Consider the following 22,352-nt stretch of genomic DNA (forward strand, 5'->3'; position numbering starts at 1 on the left):
AGACGGTCACAATATGAGAGCAACTCAAAAAATTGGATATCAAATATCATGCGGTGTTCGGAGATATTCATCTCTGTGACGTCAGAATCAATTTACAATGTGATCAACGATAGAGGAAGTTAAAAAAGTTGACTTCATGAACTTAAGCAGCAGCACCAGCCGTCTGATATGCCTGCCGGAGCTGCGTGTTTATTTCGTCCTGCGGTAGAAAGTTCTACGGCCCGCGGGAAAGGAAAAACCAGGGGGAAGAGGGGCAGGAGGTCCCACACCGAGTAAGTTGAAGGAGCATCGCTGGGATTCGCTGTCACGGTCCTGATCGGGGACTGTATACGGTAACATACCGTCCGGATCCCTTCATGCGAATCTGCATCTATCTTCTTCTCCAGGGGAAAAGAAATTTGCCAATTAGGTTTTCAGTTAGTTTTTTTTTTTTTTTTTCCTTTTCTCTTGATCCATCTACCGATGGAGGCGGTGTCGTAATTAATCGCGGCGGATGATTCGAGATCCATTTTCTCCAAGGCACGCTTTGGATTAATTTCTGGAACTATTTTCTCGAATTCGTTTGTTTCTTGTTTTCGTGTGATTGATTTGGAAGTCGTTTTATATTCTCGTGTATTTTTATTTTTCTTTTTCCCTGCCAGGATTGTTTTCTGGAACAAAAATTGACTTAGATGATGACAAATTTTTGTTTTCTGTTTACCAGCAAAGTTTCTCTGCATCTTTTATTCACCACCTAACTCACGGATTTCTGCCCTCAATCTTTGCTATGTTCAGGAAAGTAGGATCGTGGCAGGGCTACTAATAATAATCATGATGGCAATTACTGCAAGCGGGGAGAGAGTGAGCAAAGGAACTGCCATGGAGGTTTTAACGAGAGTAGAACTTGACCTAGCGTATTCTTCTGAAAAATTACTGAACTTGGAGATGCTTTTCATGCAAGTGTCGAGCAGAGCGAGTGATATTGAAGCTCTGATCACCGAGTATGTGGAGGACATCTCGAACGAGTCCATCGAGAAGGCCTTTGAATTTGATGCCTTGTCTGGTATTTTGAACACGGAGGTCAAAGAACTCGACAATTTTATGTCTTCGCTCCAGTTGGAAATCGTGGATGCCCACCAGAAGCTTTCTCACAGGGACAACCGCCTTGAAGAACCATCAACAGAAATAGAAGAGAAGTTGCATGATGCTCAAGAGTCCTTGAAGCAGTTTCAAGATCAAATTGCTGATATTAGAATGCAATCTGCAAAGTTCGAAAGGACCTTAGTTTTCGGTCGTTACGAACCTTGTAAGTCAAAATCATTTTCTCTTGCTGATATTTGAATGAAGGTGGATTGACTTTCTAGTGTAATGCTTGCTTTTTGACAGGGACTGGCAAAGATGAGGATGCTGAAAATGACCATCTTTCTTCCATGAATAGCAAGTGGAAACTCCAGACAGTGGATCAGCAAAGACATGTTTTGCAGATGCTGGAGAAATGTTTGGCTAGGGAGCTGGATCTTGAAAAGAAGTTGTCAGACTCAAGATCTGTGGAAGAGGACCTCAAATTGAAACTGCACAATGCAGAATGGGAGTCCTACTTCATGGAAAAATCGATAGAAATGATTTTGGAGAAGCTGTTTGAGGCAGAAAACGCTGCTGAGCTGCTTCTGGGCATCTCAAAGGAATTAATGGGGAAAGTCCAGAGTGTCCAGCTAAACCTAAATGCGTCCTTGAATAGAGAATGCGAAATGAAATCCAAGTTGCAGAAATGTATGATGAAGTTATCTGCTGAAGACAGTGCTTTTGAGAAGCTGAAAACTAGTTGTGCAGAACTCGATAACATCCTTGCGTTGCAAGAGAATGGTCTAAAAACCAGCCTTAAAGAAGCTGATCATAATTGCACGCTTGCTGGTTCTGAGGTCTTGACGTTAAGGGAAAAGGTAAGAGCACTTGAGGAGCAGTTAGGTGAATCTGATATCGAATTGCAGGTGGCAAAGGCCGCTCTTGAAGATAGTCAGGAGCAGCAGAGTTTGTTACGTTCTGAACTCTGCCAGCTAGAGAATGTAATTCAGGGTCTCAAGAAAAATGTTCTGAAAACAGAAGACAGGGCTGAAAGTGCAGAAGCTAGGTGTACAGAATTAACCAAAGCTAACGTGGAACTTAATGAAGAGCTAGTTTTACTTAGAAATAGTGGATCGGAAAAGGCAATCCTTCTAGAGAGACAGCTCAAGGAATCAGATACGCAGTTGGAACATGCAAAAGCATCCGTTGAAGCAATTGAAGAGCAGCAGAATATGTTATATGCTTCCCTTAGAGATATGGAAAATATTATTGAGGATCTTAAGGGAAAGGTTGCAAAAGCCGAGACTAGGGCTGAGAATGCTGAAGCTAAGTGTACTCTCTTAACTGAAACCAATTTGGAACTAAATGAAGAGCTGGGTTTTGTACGAAGCAGATTGGAATGTTTGGAGACATCTTTGCATCAAGCAGATGTTGCAAAAATGACCACTGCCAAAGACATTGGTATCAGGAGTAAAATCATTACCGACCTGGTCATGAAACTAGCCTTGGAAAGAGAGCGCCTTCAATTGCAGGTATGCTCTTGTTATTTCTCTTTTCTTTTGTACATTTCTGTTTATGATTTTCATTAGCTTGTTTTGATTATGTAGATAGTTTTCTTGATTGTGTGCTGTAGCTTCTGTGGAAGAGACATGAATCTCCTTTCTAATCATCAATCTTATACTTAAGCTTGCTTTCGATTTTTTTCTGTATGGGGCATCATTTGAAGGCAATGTTTTGGAAGATTGTAGTCAGCAGATTGGTGGCTGGGGGTCGCACCAAGGTGCTAGGCAGGTGCCCAGAGTGCAAGGTGGCCGAAAAAATGATAGACTAGAAACAAATAATAACTAAAAGGAAAAAAGAAAAGAAAAAACTAAAGGTATTTTTCATAAGATGGTAATGGTAACTGTCAACTAGGCAACATCTAATGCTAATTTATAAATCAATCCCATCCTTGATCCTATGTACTCTAACATAAACTAAAATGCTAAGTCATGTACTGAGGCAGCCCTGCTAGGTGGACTGTCTAGGCAGCCCAGGTGGTCATCTTTAGAAAAATGATAAGAGGAATTGGTGGTCTCCCTTATTCTGTTTGCATGTGCAGCTTTGTGGAAATAATCTAGACATTCCTTTATGTATTGCTCCCAAATCAATAGTCTGATGCATAGGCAAGGAACCTCCATAACATTTATTTTCTTGTTTTTACTATTTTAATGTACATTATGAATTAATGATTTAGGGCCCATCAGCATCGATAGGATAGATGGGACTCTCTCTCTCTCTCTCTCTCTCTCTCTCTCTCTCTGTGGCTCGCTCGTTCACTCTATCAACATGTGTATGTGCTTGCATGCATGTACTTATGTTCATCAATGTTATTGGAAAGGATTTACATATTTTCGGGACATTCATAAGGGAAATCTGTATGCAGGTTGATTCCATATCGCTTTTAGCCAATGGAACTTGCATGCATTTGTCAGTGTACATCAATGTTATGGGAAAGGTTTTACAGGATAAGCCTATATATCATAGAACTTGCAAGCTCTTATAGCAACTTGTTTTGGGCACATTCACTAGTGGGAATTGATATGCAAGTTCATTCCATATTTCTTATGCCAATGAAAACGTTCATCTTCTCTTAGACGTCAGTAAGGAAATGTGCTCTGATTTGTAAAGGATTGGTAACAGAAACATAAGAGCAGAATTTGATCTTAATTCTGTGGAAGCATCTGCAAGGTTTCTTCTGCTGGAAAATTAACCTTTGAAAATAAAAATTCAAATGACAAAACATTCATACAAGTCAACATACAGAGGTGATGGAGTTGTCAGTTATGGTTATTCTGTCTTCAACCCTGAGTGTTGGATGTAACAGATATTCGTTGGTGAACCATAAATGAAGCTGTGCCTATTATTAGATCTATTCAAACTATTCAAAAGTAACGTGCGGAGCTATCTTTATGTTCTTGGACATGATTGAAAAATTTTACTACTAACAACTTTGGTTGTATGTGACTTGCCGAAAGTTTTGATTACAGCAAATATATGCATTTATTGATAGGATTTGATTGTCGGGTCACCCTGTTAAGACTAACACATAATATATGCAAAAAGGCTATGTTCTTTAAAAGATGCATATTCTTTTCATATGCAGATATCTGCATTAAGAAAGAAGAACAAAATCCTGGCAGAGAGATGCAGAACAAAGGATCGTACTCAAATTACTTTGAGTCACAAGGGGAATGATGATGACGATAATGAATTTAGCATCCTCAAACAGTCAGAGGAAGCATTAACAGAATCTTCAACTACAGATTTTCAGGTAGTTGTTCTCTATATGTTTCTTAGATGAAATAAGCTCCAGATATGGAAATCATGAGAAGTTTAAATATTTTTTTATTTGCATTTTATATTATCACTGTCTTTCGAGGAATTTATTTCATGGTTGTCAAGTTGAAAACCATATATATTTTTTTCCTTGACTTATTCTAGGGTCCAACAAGGACGAAGAGACCCACCTTATGTGCATGTTTTCATGCATGAATTTGTTACCGTGGAAGTCAAGTCGAAAGCAATATATATTGTTTTCCTTGACTCATTCCAGGGATCCAACTAGAACCAAAGGAACCTGTGCAGTTCATGCATTAGCGACTCATTACAGGGGTGAGGGTCCGACAAGGACTCAAGAAACCGGTGCAGTTCACGCATTAGTACAACTCATAATAGTTACATGCTACATATTGGTACACAAGTACTGTTTGTATATGCAAAATATTCTGCAACAGAAGAAATATTGGATGAATGAACTTTGGTTCTTTCAGAATATGATAAAGATTCTGCAGAAGAATCTTGAATTTTACTTCTAATAATACTAGAATGAAGTGGAATGCTTTTCTATTTCTTGAATATAATTTTCCACAATGATGTCTCTTACATATGCTGCTAGATCTCAAGTGTTGGATGAAGATATTAGCTGAGGAAAAAATTGCACTGAATTTGCAGTTATCTTTGACTGTTACTCTTGTTAATTGGCTAAAATGAAGAATGGAGTGCCCTCAAATCTTCAGAGATATTAGGTTATGGAGCACTGTCTCCATTTTGAAACACATTCATAATGTGCGCCCAATGTTGCGACCACTTGATCAACCTGTAGTCCATTATATCTTTCCTATAACTTTTGAGCCTTTACCTTCAAATCTTTAAATATTTCAGGCATTTCAATTGGATCTCTGGGTAGGAGTCTCTAAGATATTTCCTTTCTCTTTAGCCCTTTAGACTTATTTATTAGCTGGACATATTTTAACCATTGCTTCGTTCTTGAAAGAAAGTTAACCACATCAATCTCTTTCCGCTCCAATTAGAGTAGAATTATCTCCTATTTTTTAAATGAATATGAGTATCTATTTTGAGATGCGCATCTTCACCAACCACTATTTGGAGCAATATCATGGACCACATCATCAATTTGCAGTATATAACAGGTCAACAGCTGTCAAGAGGTAAAGACAAACCCCAAATGACTCAAGAAAGCTAATAATGATGTATATCACTGTACCTTTTTCTTAGCATGGATGTTCAATGAATTAGTGCCAAATATGTGTCATGGCATCTTGTTCATTGAATAGATAAGATCTTGTGATGACTTGAAAATTGAGATCAAGCTTGATTTGTTTACCACTATATCATGCTCGATTCAAGCTTTAATCAAACCAAGCGAAACATGAGCCTAATTGATGGAATTAATTAAAGCAAGAAATCTATTGAAGCTTGAATTAGAGCTTGATTCAAGCTTGGTTCAAATCTGAATTAACATTTAATGGATTCAAAATTACACAAAAATTCAATCTTGAGACGATCAAAATATTGTGGACTATTTATCTAAGATCCAATGGCCGTTTTCTGAGCTTTCTATATGTGCTTTATGACTGGAGCCTGACCAAGCAGTGTCTATTTTCGGCTTGGGTTGAAATTGATTTCGAGACTAAAGTGCTGCTTCAAGCTCGTTGGGCTCGAGCTTGTGCCAAGCTTGAGAAGTTCAGATTGTTTACACCACTAATTCTAATATGATCTGTTAATAATTCATGAGTGATTTTTCCCCAGATGAACAAGTAAAGAGAAAACCTACATATTCCTTGAGCTGTGTGGAAACGACTCCTGCAAGCATTTGGTCAATGAGGACTTTCAGCTAATTCTCAATATTTTCAGCCAGCAAAACCATCTCTAATTAAAACAGCTGTCAGATCTCTGTTTTCTCTACTTGGTGTTGAATTTTATTATTCATGATGTTTTTGATGTTTTTTATGGACATCAAATTTTAGTATGCTTTAACTGTTCTAATTAGACAATCTGACCATTACTTTTTAGCTTGATACAGTCTCAAAATTGTTATATGCAAGTGCAACTTGCAATATGTCCATATCTTCTGTTGTTTGTCTTGTCAGGAACTTATCTTCAAAACAAATCACTCAGACTGTGGTGAGCAGAATTAAAATGGTTCTTTTTGAGGATCATGTAAGCTGCTGCCTAGAATCTAGGTTAAGACACCTTGTTCAAATTTCTCCAAAAGCAAAGATATAAACTTAGAATCTTTGTTAGAAATAGGGTTGCCAATAGGCTGGGCCAGTCCGAGTGACCTGAAGACCTGACCTTAAAAAGGAATGGACCAACCAATGGTTTCAGGCCCTAAAGCCTTAATAGGCCTAAGTTCTTGGAAACTGAAATTTTGGGCACTCTTAGGTTTTTATTTGGCAAAAATTGAGTGGCATTTAGCCAAAGCAAGGTTCGAGAAACACAGATCCATATAGCTAGGCAAGCTCGGGCCTGGTAAACTCAAGTCATACTAGGCTGTGTGCTTGGGTTTTATCTTTGGACCATGTTGGTGTTAAAGTTTGTTGATGCCGGATTCGTTGGAGTTGCAGGTATGAACAGGGCCTTCGGGTGGTGAACTTGCAAAAAGTCCAAATCGGAAAGTGTTCGGCGGGGACTCTCCAATGCTCAATTCAGCTAGTAGAACCAACAGAGAGGAGCGTGGGGCTTAGAAAGAATTGCGTACCTAGGGTCCCTCTTTTTGATCTCCTTTTGTAAACGGAGGTCGAAGCCATGGTTGGCAGGTGGGCTGGCACAATTATGCGAGACTTGAGGTAGATTTTGTATACTACTCCAATTGTTCGAGAGATTTTTGCATCGCGGAGATCATGGTTGCTTTATCTGCTCCCTGATAGCTGTTATCTAATTGGCGCCAGCTTTTTGAATTTTGATTTGGTCGGTCTAGGTCGATCAGGGCTCGATGTTGGTCGATGATGAGTCAGAACTGTATGTTAGCTGATCAGGAGTCAATACTAAATTATGGACGACCAAAGGCTGGGGGAAAGGAAGCTGTTTGATCAAGAATCGATTCCAGGTGCTGGCCGTGTAGCTGTTGGAACTAAGAGCTAGATGACCAGGGGTCAGACCAAGCGCTGGCCGACCAGAGGTCGGATTAAGCGCTGACTGACCAAGGGTTGGACAGCCTTTGGTTGAAATTATTGAGCTTGGACGAGCGAGATATGGTCGATTACTGGTACGACTGAGATATATTGGCACGGGCTTAATTGGTTGGATATCTTTTAATCTCTTCATATTATCGATCTACTTCAAAATTTTTCCAACACAAACCTCCTACTCCCTAGTTCGAGCTTTGGTCAGGCTATGGGAGTACTTGGCGTTTAAATAGCAGGGGATATGCAAAGATTTTTTAAACAGATGTTTGCGCGCAGTTTTTCAGGCGAAGATGATGATGATATAATTATGAGCTTGTTTTGAAATCTTTGCGGACGCTACCTTCATCTTGCTATGGTGCATTTAATGCTGAAACTGACGGTATGCCCATAACCAATAGGGGGTTGATGTGTAGCATGCATTGGGAATCTGTACCGATTTGAAATCTCCTGAAGGTCGTGCGACCCTCTATTTAAAAAGGGTTCTCCATTTTTGGCACCTTCGCTCTGCTGCTCTCCTGAGAGTTTTCTCTTTTCCGCCATTGCCATCCCTTTACCTCAATCTTTTGCAGTCGGTTTTTTTTCTCATCGTCCTCTCTTCTTCACTGCAAGAGATGCTTCTGGATGCTTTCTCTGAGCCTTTGATCGAAGGTAGGCTTTTCTTGCCTTCTTTCATTTTTCTTTTTTCTTTTTCGTTTTTCCCCCATGGCGGACTCCGAGGGTTCTATGAGTGAGCGTCTTATGTTGGAGAGGGATCCAGCATGAAAGGGAACGAAAGACCCAAAAAATCCCAAATCCAAGACTAATCATTTGGCTGGACTCGACGAGATTCAATCTGTGCTAAACTTGGACAATTTGGCCTTAATCCGAGCTCAGTATTCCATTTCGAAAGAATTCCATCTTGAACTTCTTGGTGCCGACGCTCGTGTTCATAGTCTTCCTCCCTGCCGACTAGCGGTATATGATGAAGCTTTTCGGACGGGTCTTAGATTTTTCATCTCTCCCTTCATTCTTTAACTTTTTAGGTTTTATGGGATCTCCTTTTGCACAGTTTCTCCAAATTTCTTTAGATATATAGTAGGTTTTCTTATCCTCTGTTCTCAGACTGGAGTCTGACCTTCTATCCTCCTTTTTCCAGCTCTTTTCACTCTTAAGAGACATCCATATGCTGACTGGTGGTATGTCTCGTCATAGAGGAGTGTTGCCCTTTTAATTATCAGGGCTCCTTCATCTATTCATGGGTGGAAGAAGCGATTCCTTTTCGTCTCCTGCTCTTCTATAGATGATTGGGGTCTTTCTGAGTGGGGTTGGCTTGAAGTTTCATCTCTGAAGGCCGTAGAGCTGAGTGCCGAGGAGATGAAGGGGCTCAGGGATCTCCAAGAATATAAAGCTCCTCGTCTGGAAGAACTCCTATCCGACGAGTCCCTCTTCTCGGCAGAGCTCTGTCCAAATGAGTACGGGAGTGGGTGGAGTTGTTTATACTTTTTAGCTTTCTTTTCTGCTTGTTTTTTTTAATCCGACGTCTGTTGAATGGTTGTAGATATGGAACCTTCGGCAAAAGATTTTGTTAGCTTGAAGGCCACTCTCCCCCATTGCAGCCGAAAAGAAAAATAAGTCGAAAGCTACTGAGTCCAGCAAACAGTCTATCTCGGCCGACCAAGCTCTCTCTATCGAGATCGGAGTGGTATTGGCAACATCCGCTTCAGCTCCAACTTTGACTGTCGATTCTCGAGAAGGGCATATCGATCAGCTCCAGCCTTTCAAAATCCCAACCCGAGCAAGGCCTTCCAAGGACTTAGCCGAGGAGGAGGTTTCTCTCGATGACATTTCGAAGGGTTTATTTTTTCAAGATTGGAAGGTAGTCCAAGAATCAATTGAAAACTCCGTAATCCCGACGGAATTGGAACAAATCGAGAAGATGAGTGCCTCTAGCCTCAAGAGGCTGTCTCTGACGATTGGACATCAGGTATTACTCTAACTATTTGTTTTTCTTTCTTCGCTTCATTCTCTTTACTTGTTTGGATGCAGCTGCTTCATGTCGTCGTCAACTTAGCGGATCATTCGGCTAGGGAAGCAAGGGCACGGGAGGCCAAAAGGAAGGCACGGGAAACTGAAATAAAGGCTGAAGACGATGCTCTGGCCGCCTAGACGAAGGTGGAAAAACTTGAAACCGACATCAAGCACCTTCAGGAGGCTCTCAAGAAGGTGGAAGCCAATCTCGCTCTTGCGCAGAAGAGGGAGAGAGACTGAAGAGAGGGTTGAAGAGCGTGTTTGGGAGGTCGAGCGCCATGCTGTGGAAGAGTACAAGGCATCATCCATCTTTGTCGAGGTGAAGGCTCAAGCAGTTGGAGCTTTCAAGGCATCGCAAGAGTATCATGATAGCCACGTGGCATTCCGCAGAAAAATTTATCACGGGGCTCACAAGAAGGGGTGGATCAACTGCTGGAAGCTGATCGAGGAAGAGCATGCAGATATAGATCTTGCTTTTTTGGATTATGAGGAAGATGACGAAGAAACTCCGACCCCCGAGGTCTCTGCTCTCGAGAAGGAGAATGTTGTCGAGCCGGTTCTTGCTGTCGCCCCTTCCTCTTCTAGTGCTGAGGTCGGTCCTTCGAGCCTCCCTCGAATATCGTTGATCTCCAAGAGAAGGTCGGGGACTAAACACTTGTATTTTTTTTTCTTTTTTTTTAACCTCTGTAAGAAGTTTTTTTAGTGGAATGAAATCATGAATTTTTTAAACATACCGTTCCTTAATTGTTTGTGTAGTTGGTGGATGATGTCTGTGGCGTCGAATCCGTAGTGGCTGCCCCTTTGCCGGCCAAGCCCCTTTCATCGGCGATGGTAGTGAGGATCGAGGCTCATATTAATAGTTTGGAAGAGGAACTCAAATTCTTCAAGAAAAAAGCTGCTAATCAAGGAAAAAATTACTGAAGGCACAGAAGGATCTTGGGGAGGCTGGAAAGGAGATTGCCATGCTTCAGCGGGAAGTTCGTGAGGGGTTATGGCGCGTAGCATCGAGAAAGTGCAACTGATCCAAGGAGATGAAGAAAATATCCGACTCGACGAGAAAAAAGACGTGGGGTTGGCTGCAAAATTGATTTTATATCACCGTCAGTTTGACTCTGTTCGAAAGAAAATACTTGCTCTAGAATCGCTGATCGCTAGTAGGGAGTTCGGATGGGCGTCGTCTGTGCGCACGTTGCAACTTCAAGGTGAACTGCATAATGCCAAAAAAAAGATTTCCAACCTGCAGCAGGCGTTGAATGATAAAAAGGCAGTCGCTGTTGCCGAGGTCATGCAAGAACGGAATGTCCTAATGGTTGCTCCGACGAGGGAAGAGAGGCCGAGAAACCTGTTGCTTTTGGGTGAAGAGTTCCGATGAGGAGCGGAGAGAGCTTTCTGAGTAAGTGGGCCATCGATGCTTAGTTCACAATCAATGATCCACACCATATTTGTCAGTGGACGTTATACCGGCTATAATTTCTGTCGGAATGCCATTCAGATGCTGTATTCATATCTTGATCTTTTCGATTTGTCTGGTCCAGAAACGAACTTGGATGATGCTTTAACGTAACTAAGTGAGAGGCGAGAAGACAGTTACAGATTTTTTGAGTTCGTAATTCCTTACAAGGTACCTCATGACAAGGATCTTGATGATGCGGGGCCTTCCGATATCGACGAAGTCAAGTCAGCTGAGTATGATCCGACTGAGGTTGCAAAGCTTGATCCGAATAAAAAGGCATCGTATTAAAACTCTGAAAAATTATTTAGGAGGCTTTTCTCTTTTCTTATTTTTTTTGTAAGATCGGCCGCAGAGCTGGTCAGATCCTTGTAAATGTTTTAATGGAATGAAATAATAACTCTTTCATTTACATACTCTACTTCTATATATTATTATTATTATTTTGCTGTAGATGAACGAGTTAAGATCGCATTCCGTGCTTTGCTGATCAAAGGCATTCCATGCACTGCCGATCAAAGGCGTTCCACGCATTGCCGATCAAAGACATTCCACGCATTACCGATCAAAGACGTTCCACGCATTGTCGATCAAAGGACAACAAACAATATATTTTAAAAAAAATTTCATTTATTGAAAAATTACATTATTGGTAGTACACACGGAGGTTCTCCGAATTTCAAGATCGCGGCAACGGAGTTCTGTCGAGTTTTGTCAATCGATAAGTCCTCGATTTAACGATCTCGAGCACTCGGTATGGTCCCTCCTAATTTGGAGATAGTTTATCTCGTTTTTCTGGTTAGGAGACTTCTACTCGGCGTAGGACTAAATCGCTGACTCTGAAAGTTTTGTTTCGAACTCGAGAATTGAAGTAGCGGATCATTTTGTGTTGGGAGGCTATCATTCTGATTTGAGCTATTTCTCGGGCCTCCAGCAAATCTATGTATGCACGCTGCCTTTTCGAGTTGGTCTGTCCATCAAAATTTTCAATCCTTGCTGATGGAACCTCGACCTCCATCGGTATTACTGCTTTAGTGCCAAAGGCGAGACTAAAGGGTGTCTCGCTCGTGGGAGTTCTGGACGTTGTTCGGTATGTCCAAAGCACGTTGTGAAGCTCTTGGGTCTAGTTACCTTTTTATGCCCTATAGGAGAGTTCGATTTGTGGCCTCGACTTCTCCATTTGCTTGTGGATGCGCCCCAGATGTCAGGTGGTGGGAGATTCTATGGTCTTCACAAAATTCTGCAAATTTGGCTCCTGAGAATTGTCGCCTATTATCTATTATCAATACCCGAGGCAAGCCAAATCGGCAAATTATCGACCTCCAGATGAAATTCTTGACTCTCGTTTCTGTGATTTTAATGAGGGCTTCAGCTTCTATCCACTTCGTGAAATAGTCCACAGCAATCAAGAGGAATTTTTGCTACCCAGAAGTTGGAGGAAATAGACCGAGGATATCCACCCCTATTGTACAAAAGGCTAGGGTGCACATATGGGGGTGATCGGCACAGAGGGTAGATGTTGTACGTTAGAGTTTCTTTGGCATTTATCACATCGCTTAATCAGATCCTCATCATCTCTTTGCATTGTCGGCCAATAATAACCTTGTTGAAGAAGTTTATAAGACAAGGCTTTCTTTCCAATGTGGCTTTCGCATTTTCCTTCATAGATCTTCCTCAAGGCGTAGTCCACCTTCGATGATCGCAGGCATTTCAGAAAAGAAAGAAGGATCTCTTATATAACTTTCCTTCATACAGGACATACCGAGATGCTTGATATTTAATCTTGCGTGCCTTCTTTCGATCCATCGGCAGAAATCCATCTATCAAATAGTGGAGAAGAGGATCGATGCATGAGGGTTCATCATCCACCTGCGTCACTTCTATCAAATCCTCTATAACATGTTTCTTCACCATCTCGAAGTAGGTTTTTCTAGGCAGGTCGAAGGTGAGAAAGTGGCCAGCTTAGATAGCAAGTCGGCCTGTGTATTTTCCGCCTTTGGTATCTGCTAAACCCTGAAGTTTCGAAACACCGAGATCACATTTTTCACTTTCTGAAGATATTTTATCATGTTTTCCTCCCGAGCCTCATAGTCGCCTTTGACATACCGACGACCAATTGAAAATCACTATATACTTTCAGATCCTGCACTCCTAACTTCTTAGCGATTTGGAGTCCTGCAGCTAGTGTTTCATATTCTGCTTCATTATTGGATGCGGAAAATTTGAACCATAAGACATACTCTGCTATGATCCCCTCGGGGCTCATAAGAAGAAGCCCTGCTCCCGACTCGGCTTGATTGGATGACCCATCTATATATAGCTTCCACGCATCAACTGGATCTTCTGGAGAATTTGAGGTTTGCTCTGTGAGTGCCTCCCCCTCCTCTCTGATCGGTTCATCTTCTGGAATAATACATTCAGCTAGGAAGTCGGCTAATACTTGAGCCTTAATTGATTGCCGAGATCGAAACTGGATGTCAAATTCGGAGAGCTCAATTGCCTATTTGTCGTTCATCCAGAAGTTTCTGGTCAATGCAAGATGTTCTTCATGGGCTGGTCGGTTAGAAGGGCGACAGTGTGAGCTTGGAAGTAGGATTGGAGCTTCCGAGCGATGATGAGGAGAGCATACGCTAGCTTTTCTAATTTAGTGTACCGAATTTCCGCGCCCCTTAGGATCCGGCTAACATAATAGATGGGCTTTTGAATTCTGTTCTTTTCTTGGATTAACACTGCGCTTATTGCCATTGGAGAAACTGCTAAATACAGGAGCAATTCTTTGCCGAGGTCTGGTCGGGCCAGGAGAGGGGAAGAACTAAGGTAGCCTTTTAGATCATCAAATACTTTCTGGCATTCTTCATTAAAGTGAAAATTTTTATGTTGTTTGAGGGCTTCAAAGAAGGAAGACAGCACTCGGCCGACTTCGATACAAATCGATTGAGGGCTGCAACTCTTCCGGTGAGACGCTGGACATCTTTGATCGTCCTTGGTGGGCTCATCTCCTAGATAGCTTTAATTTTCTCAGGGTTGGCCTCTATCCCCCGACTTGAACCATAAAGCCGAGAAACTTGTCGGAAGTCACTCTGAAGGTGCATTTTGTTGGGTTCAGTTTCATGTTGTACCTTGTAGGGTAGCAAGAACCTCGGCTAAGTCATCGATGTGATTTTTTCTTGATTTGCTCTTGACCAGCATATCGTCTACGTAGACCTCCATATTTCGCCCAATCTATTTTTTTTAAAGACTTTATTTATGAGGTGTTGGTATGTTGCACCAGCATTTTTTAGGCCAAAGGGCATCATCCTGTAACAAAAAAGTTCTTGATTAGTAAAAAAAATAATTTTCTCCTCATCTTCAGGAGCCATCCGAATTTAGTTATAATCGGAGAAAGCGTCCATGAAAGAGAAGAGTTGGTGGCCGGACGTGGCAACCACCATCTAATCAATCCTCGACAGCAGGTAGCTATCCTTCGGCACGTCTTATTCAAATTGGTGAAGTCTATGCAGATCCGTCATTTGCCGCTCGTCTTCTTCATCATGACCACATTGGATATCCAGTTGGGATATTGGACCTCCCGGATAAAGCCAGCATCAAGGAGCTTATTAACTTTCTCGCAATGGTTTTTTGATGCTTTGGTGCAAAGCTCCTCTTCTTTTGCTTGAATGGACGGTACTTCGGATCCATGTTCAAGCTGTGCGCTATCACCGAGGGATCGATCCCCTGCATGTCCGTTGGAGTCCATGTGAAGATGTCCCCAGTCCTCTGTAAAAATAAAGTTAGCTGCTCTTTAGTTATCTAATCCAGATTTGATCCGATCCGGATTGTGTGCTCTTTATTTCCATCCTCCAGGAGAATAGGGATGAGGTCCTCGACTGGTTCACCTCGAGTCTCTGCTAGCTCATCACGGGATCTAGTCCTTCGACAGGGTAGATCTCTGCGGTTTTGGCCATTGCAATGAGATGTGATAACAGTGCCGTGCCAGATTTTAATCTTTGTAGATCTTCCCAATCCGTAGGCAGTAGGAAACTTCACTTTCAGGCAATAGGTTGACACGGCAACGTGGAATGCGTTCAGGCCAGGACGTCCAAGAATTGCATTGTAGGCCGAGGGTCTTCGGATGGCAAGAAAATCAATTTGGGCAATGGATTGATGCGGATATTGGCCTACTTTTATAAGTAGCGTGATAACACCCTCCACTGGGATTGCTTCTCCAGTGAAATCGACCAGCGGAGATTCCACTCTCTCAAGCCTGCTAGGGGATAATCCCAATTTTTTCAAAAGCATCAAAATATAAAATATTTGTCGAGCTTCCATTATCAACCAAAATGCGGCATACAAGATGCTTATCAATATTTATAGATACAACCACTGCATCATGGTGTGAGAATTGGATTTCTCGGATGTCCTCTTCAGTAAAAGTAATTGGCTCTTTGATCCTTCTCCCTGTGGACCTCCCTTCATTGCTGGAATCCCTCCTGCGATACCCCCTAGTGATTGCATTGATTATTTCGATCGGGGGCTAGTCTTCTTGGGGCTCGGCTGGTGGTGGTTGCTCTCGAAGTCATGGGGATCTTTGTCAGTTTTCCTACTCTCTCCTGCATCGAATGAAATGATCTAGGCAGCCATGCTTGATGAGCTCCTCGATCTCGTCTCGAAGCTATAAGCACTCCTTCGTGTCGTGACATGATCTTTGTGATACAGACAATATTTATTAGGATTTCTCCGAGCTGCATGAGTCTGCGTTGGTGTAGCTTCTGAAATTTGCCCCCTGATTTGCATCAGCACATTTTTCCTCGGCTCTGTCAAGGGAGTGTAGTTATTGAATCTTTTCGACAGAGGCACGCCGTCCTCCCCATCGAGGACTCCTCGGCCGGCGATTTCTGGGAGGGGAATTATTTGTTTGCCGACGAGGTGGAGACCTTGAACATCGTTTGGGCCTCTCCTCTCGTCTTGACGATTTATTCTTTCTGACTTGCTGTGACTCTCCCTCTACTGCGGAAGAGTTGGTAACTTCCGATGCGAACACGTCTTCCATTCGTGCATACTTCTCTGTCCGGACCAGCATGTCACATAGTCGTAGGGATAGGTTTTTATCAGAGACTTCTTGAGGTCGTTCTTTGGCAGCCCATTCATTAGGGCTAATATTGCGACCGACTGATCAAGGTCGTGCACTTCTAATGTAGCCAAGTTGAAACGGTTAACAAAAAATTGTATTGTTCTCCCTCTATTTGCTTGATGGTGTGGAGGAAGTCAGACCATTTCTGTTGCCGACAGCTACTAACAAAATGATTGGAAAAGAATCGGCTCAGCTGTCCGAAAGAGTGAACCGATCCTGGTTTCAAACCAGAATACCAATGTCGGGCGGCTCCCTTAGAGTTGATGAGAAGGCCCGATAAAGGATGGCATCCGAGGCCTCTTGAAGGAGCATTTTTGTCTGAAGCTTTCTAGATGATCAGTAGGGTCGGTGGTCCATCATACATCTCCAACTGAGGGACTTGAAAATGCCGTGGGAGTGGTTTCCGTATTATTTCAGAGCTGAAAGGTGGAGCATCGTCAAACTCATCAGGTGATGCAGAGGTGTGGTAACGGATTGCTTCAATCCGTTGGTCCAACTCTTGGAGCCTCCACTCGACTTCAGGATCTCGAGCGGCACGAGTTGTTGATTGATGAAGGGACCGATGGTCCGGGTTTGAATCATGTCCTGATTGGGGGCTAATGGAGCATCGCCTTCTTGGATCTGGGCTTCTGGGGCGGCGTTGGTGAGTAGCATGTCTTTTTGGGACTCGGGACTGCTCAGGTGGAGGTGGTGGAACTATTTGGGCATGAAGTAGCGGTGCCGCAGGCTGAAAGTCCGCTGGAGGTGGATCCGATACAGATCGTGACACAGGAGGTGGCGGAGGAACCGTTTGCACCATAGGCGGCAGTGCTTGCCCCACAGGTGGCACAGGAGCGGTCTGGATTGCTTGAACCACCGCCGTCAGAGTTTGAACCTATTGAAAAAGCAGATTGAATTGCTCCATCGTGATTGCTGCAGGCGGAGGAGCCGAGACTCCCGTCAGAGGTGGCAGGGCCGATTGGTTGGCATGATTCTCTTCTTACTGTGAGGCTGCTGCACTGGTGTTGCGAGACTGTGCTTGGCGAGAAATTGCTGCTCTTTTTGGTGGCATGGTGATATTACCCTAGACTTGCACTCCGTCGATTTGGAACAGATCCTTCCCTCTAGCATCAATATGTTGGTGCTAAAGTTCGTTGACGTCGAATTCGCTGGAGTTGCAGGTATGAACAGGGTTTTCGGGTGGTGAACCTGCAAAATGTCCGGACCGAAAGGTTTTTCGATGGAGATCTTCCGACGCTCAAGTCAACTAGTAGAACCAACAGAGAGGAGCGTAGGGCTTAGAAAGAATTGCATATTTGGGGTCTCTCTTTTTGGTCTCGTTTTATAGATGGAGGTCAAAGCCATGGTTGCTAGGTGGGCTGGCACAATTATGCTAGACTTGAGGCAGATTTTGCGTAATACTCCAACTGTTCGAAAATTTTCGCATCGTGGAGATCATGATTTGCCTTATCTGCTCCCTGACAGTTGTTATCCGATTGACGTCAGTTTTTTGAATTTTGATTTGGTCGGTCTAGGCTGATCAAGGCTCGATGTTGGTTGATGATAAGTCGAAATTGTATGTTGGCCGACCAGGAGTCAATACTAAATTATGGACGACCAAAGGCTGGGGGAAGGGAAGCTGTTTGACCAGGAATCGTCCCAGGTGTTGGCCGCGTAGCTGTTGGAACTAAGAGCTGGCCGACCAGGGGTCGGACTAAGCACTGGCCGACCAAGGGTCGGACAGCCTTTGGTGGAAATTGTCGGGCTTAGACGAGCAAGTTATGATCGATTGCTAGTACGATTGAGATATGTTGGCACAAACTTAATGGGTTGGATATCTTTCAATCTCTTCATATTATCGGCTCACTCCAAAATTTTCCCAATAGATCATATTTTGGAGTGTGATCTTGGTACAGCCCAGCTCATTCACACCCCTAGTCAGAAATTATTGTCTTCGTTAATAATTTTAGAGAAGCAATAATGTGATGCGGACAGCACTTTTTTGTTTAAGGTTATCTACTTATAATGCATTAGTCTATCTAAGGAAGCAACAAGAAAAATAGATTCTGTACCTCCATGTGTTCTTTTCATGGTAACACGAGGGTGAGAGAGAGGAGTGTGAGCAAGCAACCGAACCACCAAGAGGACTTTGTGGTGGTGAGGATATTGCTAACAACCATGTGGGCGTGAGCCAGCCAGATGTACAAGGTCAACCTCCAATGGAGGTGCATCAGGCAGCTGGAGGTGTGCCGGTGCTAAGTCACGGTCGTGGGTGGATGTACCTCGAGGAGAGCCCCCCTCTGGCATTGGGAGACTCATCCTCTTAGCTGGTTGATGTGGAGCGCTTGCAAACTCGGTTTAAGAAGAACATCTTTGATGATGCTGAACTAGAGTGGCTAAGGCAACCATGGAGGTATTGCTTCATTGGGAAATTTCTTGGTCTCCAACCATCGCTGGTGCCCTTTGTGTATGAGCTCAAGTTAAAATGGCAGCTTGAGCATGAGTTTCCATTGTTGGAGGCACCTGAGGAAGTCTTTGGCTTCCATTTTCATTCAGAAGGAGATATGCTGAAGATTTGGGGCTTGAGATCATGGACGGTTGTTGGCCAGGCTCGCACTTGAGACTTGGAGGCCAAACTTTTTTGCAACAGCGGAGGCTAAGATTGCGGTTATCTGGATGAGGCTCCCATGGTCGCTGGATGACAGCTAAGAACATTGCCTTGGGAGCCGACATACCCTTGTGAGCCACCTCTGCACCGAGACAATGATTGACAGAGCAGGTGACCAAGGCCTACTATGCTAGAGTGGTTGTGTGCCTGAACCGCACGAGTGCATTAGAGCCCGGGATCAGAGTGGTTGGTTTGGAAAGCTTTTGTCCATGAGAGGGTAGGGCTGTGTTTCACGTGCGGCCAAATTGGCCATCTGCAGCCAGACTGCCCCTTTCTGGACGGGGGTCATGCTGGAAGGATTATCCCTTTGGAGTTCAGAAAACATCCTGCCAGGGGATTGGATATAATCAGAGGGTGGCCAGGCTTCAATGGCAATGGCAATGGCAATGGCAATGGCAATGCAACCTTTGGAACTGGTCTGCTAGTGGCAGTATCTTGCCTCACAAGAACATGTGCCGTCATTGTGTGAGTCCTGTTACACATAGAACTGTCTTAACTCTTTCTCTCTTCTTCTTCTTCTTTTATTTTAAATAATGCACTTCATGCATTGACCTCTACTAAATGCAATTGAGCAAACAATTGAGTCACTTTAAATCATTCACCTTGTAAATTGGAGCCTCCATCTTTGTCCTTAAACCAATACAACAGTCAACCATTTACAACCGTTTGAGGAATCAAAGCAGATTCTGATAATAGTTGGTTGTGTATTTGGTATGTAGGGCCCATCCTCTAAGCACTGGTTAGGATAAGCTAGGACTTTGGCTCATTTCTTTGGATGGCTGACATCAAGTTAATGGTCAGTTGAAAAGTATCTACTTAGTTAATGTTTGGAGCCTTTTTCAGGAGTTTGGCTTCATGGCTTACTCCTTCCTGAATCAAAATTTTAATGTTTGTTTATTTGTTTTGAACTGAATCACATTCGTTTCATAAGCAAAAGCTATATGCATTTACCTATACTTGCTAGAGTTTGTCTGCTGCATGTACTATATCTGTTATAACCAAAGATCATGTGTCTATATTGCAACAATCAAGCTTGACTAGGTAATGTAAATGCAATTGCCAGAACAAAATATGAGCTCTTGAAAGTATTATTTATAAATGCAATTGATACCCATCACATGATGCAGTTATGAAACCACCTCTAACTATAATTGAATATGATACTTCCGTTTACACGATTCAGGCATGCCAGATTCACTGACATGAAATCATCGTTGCATATTGCAGTAGATTTTTTCAAGTTCAAAGGATTTCTTTGGGGAAAATATTTGATTTCCAACTCTTATGTTATCAGGTGCAGAAGTCATCTGTAGCCATGCCTGTCCATGATACAGGCATGGAGACAACAGTTTCAGCAGAGGATTCCACGGGCGCAGAATCTGAGATTGAGACTGTGAGGACCATAGAAGCCACACAGCTTACTCCAAAGTTTCTAATCATGGCTTTTCTTGTCTTGCTAGTTTCTGTTCTTACATTCTATGTGTATCAACAAGAAAGTAGCGATGCTTAAAAGTTCTTCATGTATTTCCTCACAACATTAAGAACGCCAATGTCATGTCGCCTTTTCTGCTGGAGATGCTGGAGATGCTATGTCCAGTGTGTTTCTGGATCGCAACTTTAAATATATTGGATAGCCTTAGCTTGAACGGACAATGAACTGAAACTAACTTCATGGTTATTCAATGACACACTTTCACCGTATCCAGGGTTATTCTCATCTCATGCATGTAGCCCAAAAAGAAGCTATGGGACAATCCTAGAAGGTGGTACTCTTGCGGACTGTTTGGATTGGGGGTACACGGGTTTACAAGGGAAGGGGAGGGTAAAGAATGGATATCTGTTTGATAAATTTTTTTGAGAGGTGGAAGGTAGAGAAAGGTTCTCTCAATCCTTTCCTATTTTTTACTCACTCAATTTTTTATACTCCCGATTTGAGGTGTAAAAGAAAAAGAAAGTTCAAACTCAAATTTTATTTTTTTAATTTATTTTTAATAAAATTTTAAAAATTATAATTAAATTATTTTATAATTTTTTTTTCAATCATTTTTTTTGTTCTTTGCACAAGCCAGAAACTCTAGTCATTCCTTCGTAATATATTTTACATGAAAATATCTAATAAATTGTTTTAGATAATAAAAAATATCATAATATTAAACGTATATATATTAATAAAAAAAATATTTGACAAAATATATATAATTTTTTTTTATTCTTTTATTGCATAAAAGGATAAAGCATATATCTTTTTTTTATCCTTCCCCTTCTTATTCAAATAAAAGTCATTAATTTTCTTACCCCACCCTCCATTACCCTCCTCTTATGAATCTCCATGATCCCAAGCCAAACAGTATGTTGGGGTCCACTATGCTCATGGATGAGCTGTCCATTTTAGTGTGGTTCTATCAAAACAAATCCCTCTGGATTTTTTTCCAACCCCATTGGATATCCAAACAATTTTTTTTTCCAACCTCGCTAGATATCCAAACAATTCAAAAATTTAAAAAAGCTTGTTTGATAGATGGTGGCCGGCCTTTGGCTGGATTCAATGAGATCCAATCCGAGTTGACCTTAAACAATTTGGAGTTGCTCCGAGTCCAACACTCTATTCTAGATAAATTTTATCTTAATTTTTTGATTCTGTTGCTCGAGTTCACAATCCACCTCTAGGTCGATTGATGGTGTACGAGGAATATCTTGGGGCAGGTTTTAGATTTTTTTTTTTTTTTTGAGATTTTGAGGTTTTATGGGATTGTTTTCTGTACTGTATCCATAAATTCTTTTAGATATATCATAGAATTTTTTATTCTTTGCTCTCGGATGGGAGTCCAACCTTCGATTCTTCTTTTTCGAGCTTTCTTCACACTAAAAAAACACTCATACACCGATTGGCTGTATGTTTTCTCCCAGAGGGATGTCACTTTCCTGGTCTCTATGCTTTCTGGTCCATGGATCTAGAATGTAATCAGTCTAGTTTTCTTTTTGAAAAACTCACTCCAATGTACTTTTTATTGAGACATATTTTTTTTCTTTCTTTAAAATTTATAGATAACCAATAAAAGAGATTTCTTAGCCGATTTATGCAGCACTCTTTTTTGAGAAAGAGGCCCATTTTTCCATCTCATTGCCAGTTGGCTATATGTATGACTCGTTCTATTATCGCTGTTCTATTGAACGGACATTACGTTCTATAGACGTGGATGTAAAAACTCTCTAAGCACCTATCAGATGGAATGTAAGATCATTTATATTACACGGAAGTAGCACTAAGTTTGACCAATTAGTTTTGTCTCACCAATGAGAATTCTGATTTTATGATTCCCTTGTTTTTTTTTTTTTTTTTTAATGGTAGATTCAGGATGATTCACTAAAGCCAAAGTAAGCATTACATGCTTTTTCAGGGACTGCTTGGTATTTTTGTTGTTTATAGTATTTGTAGAAAATTTTTGCCGATCTTTGCTTTTACTTTCACCCTTTTTTGAATGCAATAAAACTTTGCTACCAAAAACTCTAGGGACTTTGCAAATTATTATTTTTTTCAAATAAAAGACCCAACCATGCCTCTTGTCCAGTCCAGCTCACTTCTCTTGTTGGATTTTGAAGGCAAACTTATCAAACGGAGGCAAGACC

At 41.9% G+C, this 22,352-nt stretch overlaps 1 protein-coding gene across 2 annotated transcripts; it reads left to right on the forward strand.

The window, feature by feature from the left end:
* Nucleotides 1-174: 174 nt before the first annotated feature.
* On the forward strand, nt 175-20,426 carry LOC105040449 (WPP domain-interacting tail-anchored protein 1). Of its 2 annotated transcripts, none has more exons than XM_010916980.4 (5): nt 175-332; nt 775-1,285; nt 1,366-2,573; nt 4,187-4,354; nt 20,020-20,426. In XM_010916980.4, exons 2-5 carry the CDS (start codon nt 811-813, stop codon nt 20,233-20,235), a joined length of 2,067 nt encoding a protein of 688 aa, XP_010915282.2. In that variant the 5' UTR covers nt 175-332; nt 775-810; the 3' UTR covers nt 20,236-20,426. The 2 variants fall into 2 exon arrangements, with proteins under 2 accessions (XP_010915282.2, XP_010915281.2); XM_010916979.4 differs by lacking the exon at nt 175-332 and adding an exon at nt 347-519.
* Nucleotides 20,427-22,352: the final 1,926 nt, after the last annotated feature.

The sequence above is a fragment of the Elaeis guineensis genome, chromosome 3 (genome assembly GCF_000442705.2).
Source record: "Elaeis guineensis isolate ETL-2024a chromosome 3, EG11, whole genome shotgun sequence".
NCBI lineage: Eukaryota > Viridiplantae > Streptophyta > Magnoliopsida > Arecales > Arecaceae > Elaeis > Elaeis guineensis.

Excerpts from the sequence above, each read along its gene's own strand:
- LOC105040449 (XM_010916980.4), top strand. The coding sequence starts at position 811 with ATGATGGCAATTACTGCAAGCGGGGAGAGAGTGAGCAAAGGAACTGCC. Across the intron at positions 1,286-1,365 it reads TTTCGGTCGTTACGAACCTT|GGACTGGCAAAGATGAGGAT; the intron begins GTAAGTCAAAAT and ends GCTTTTTGACAG. Across the intron at positions 2,574-4,186 it reads GAGAGCGCCTTCAATTGCAG|ATATCTGCATTAAGAAAGAA; the intron begins GTATGCTCTTGT and ends TTTCATATGCAG.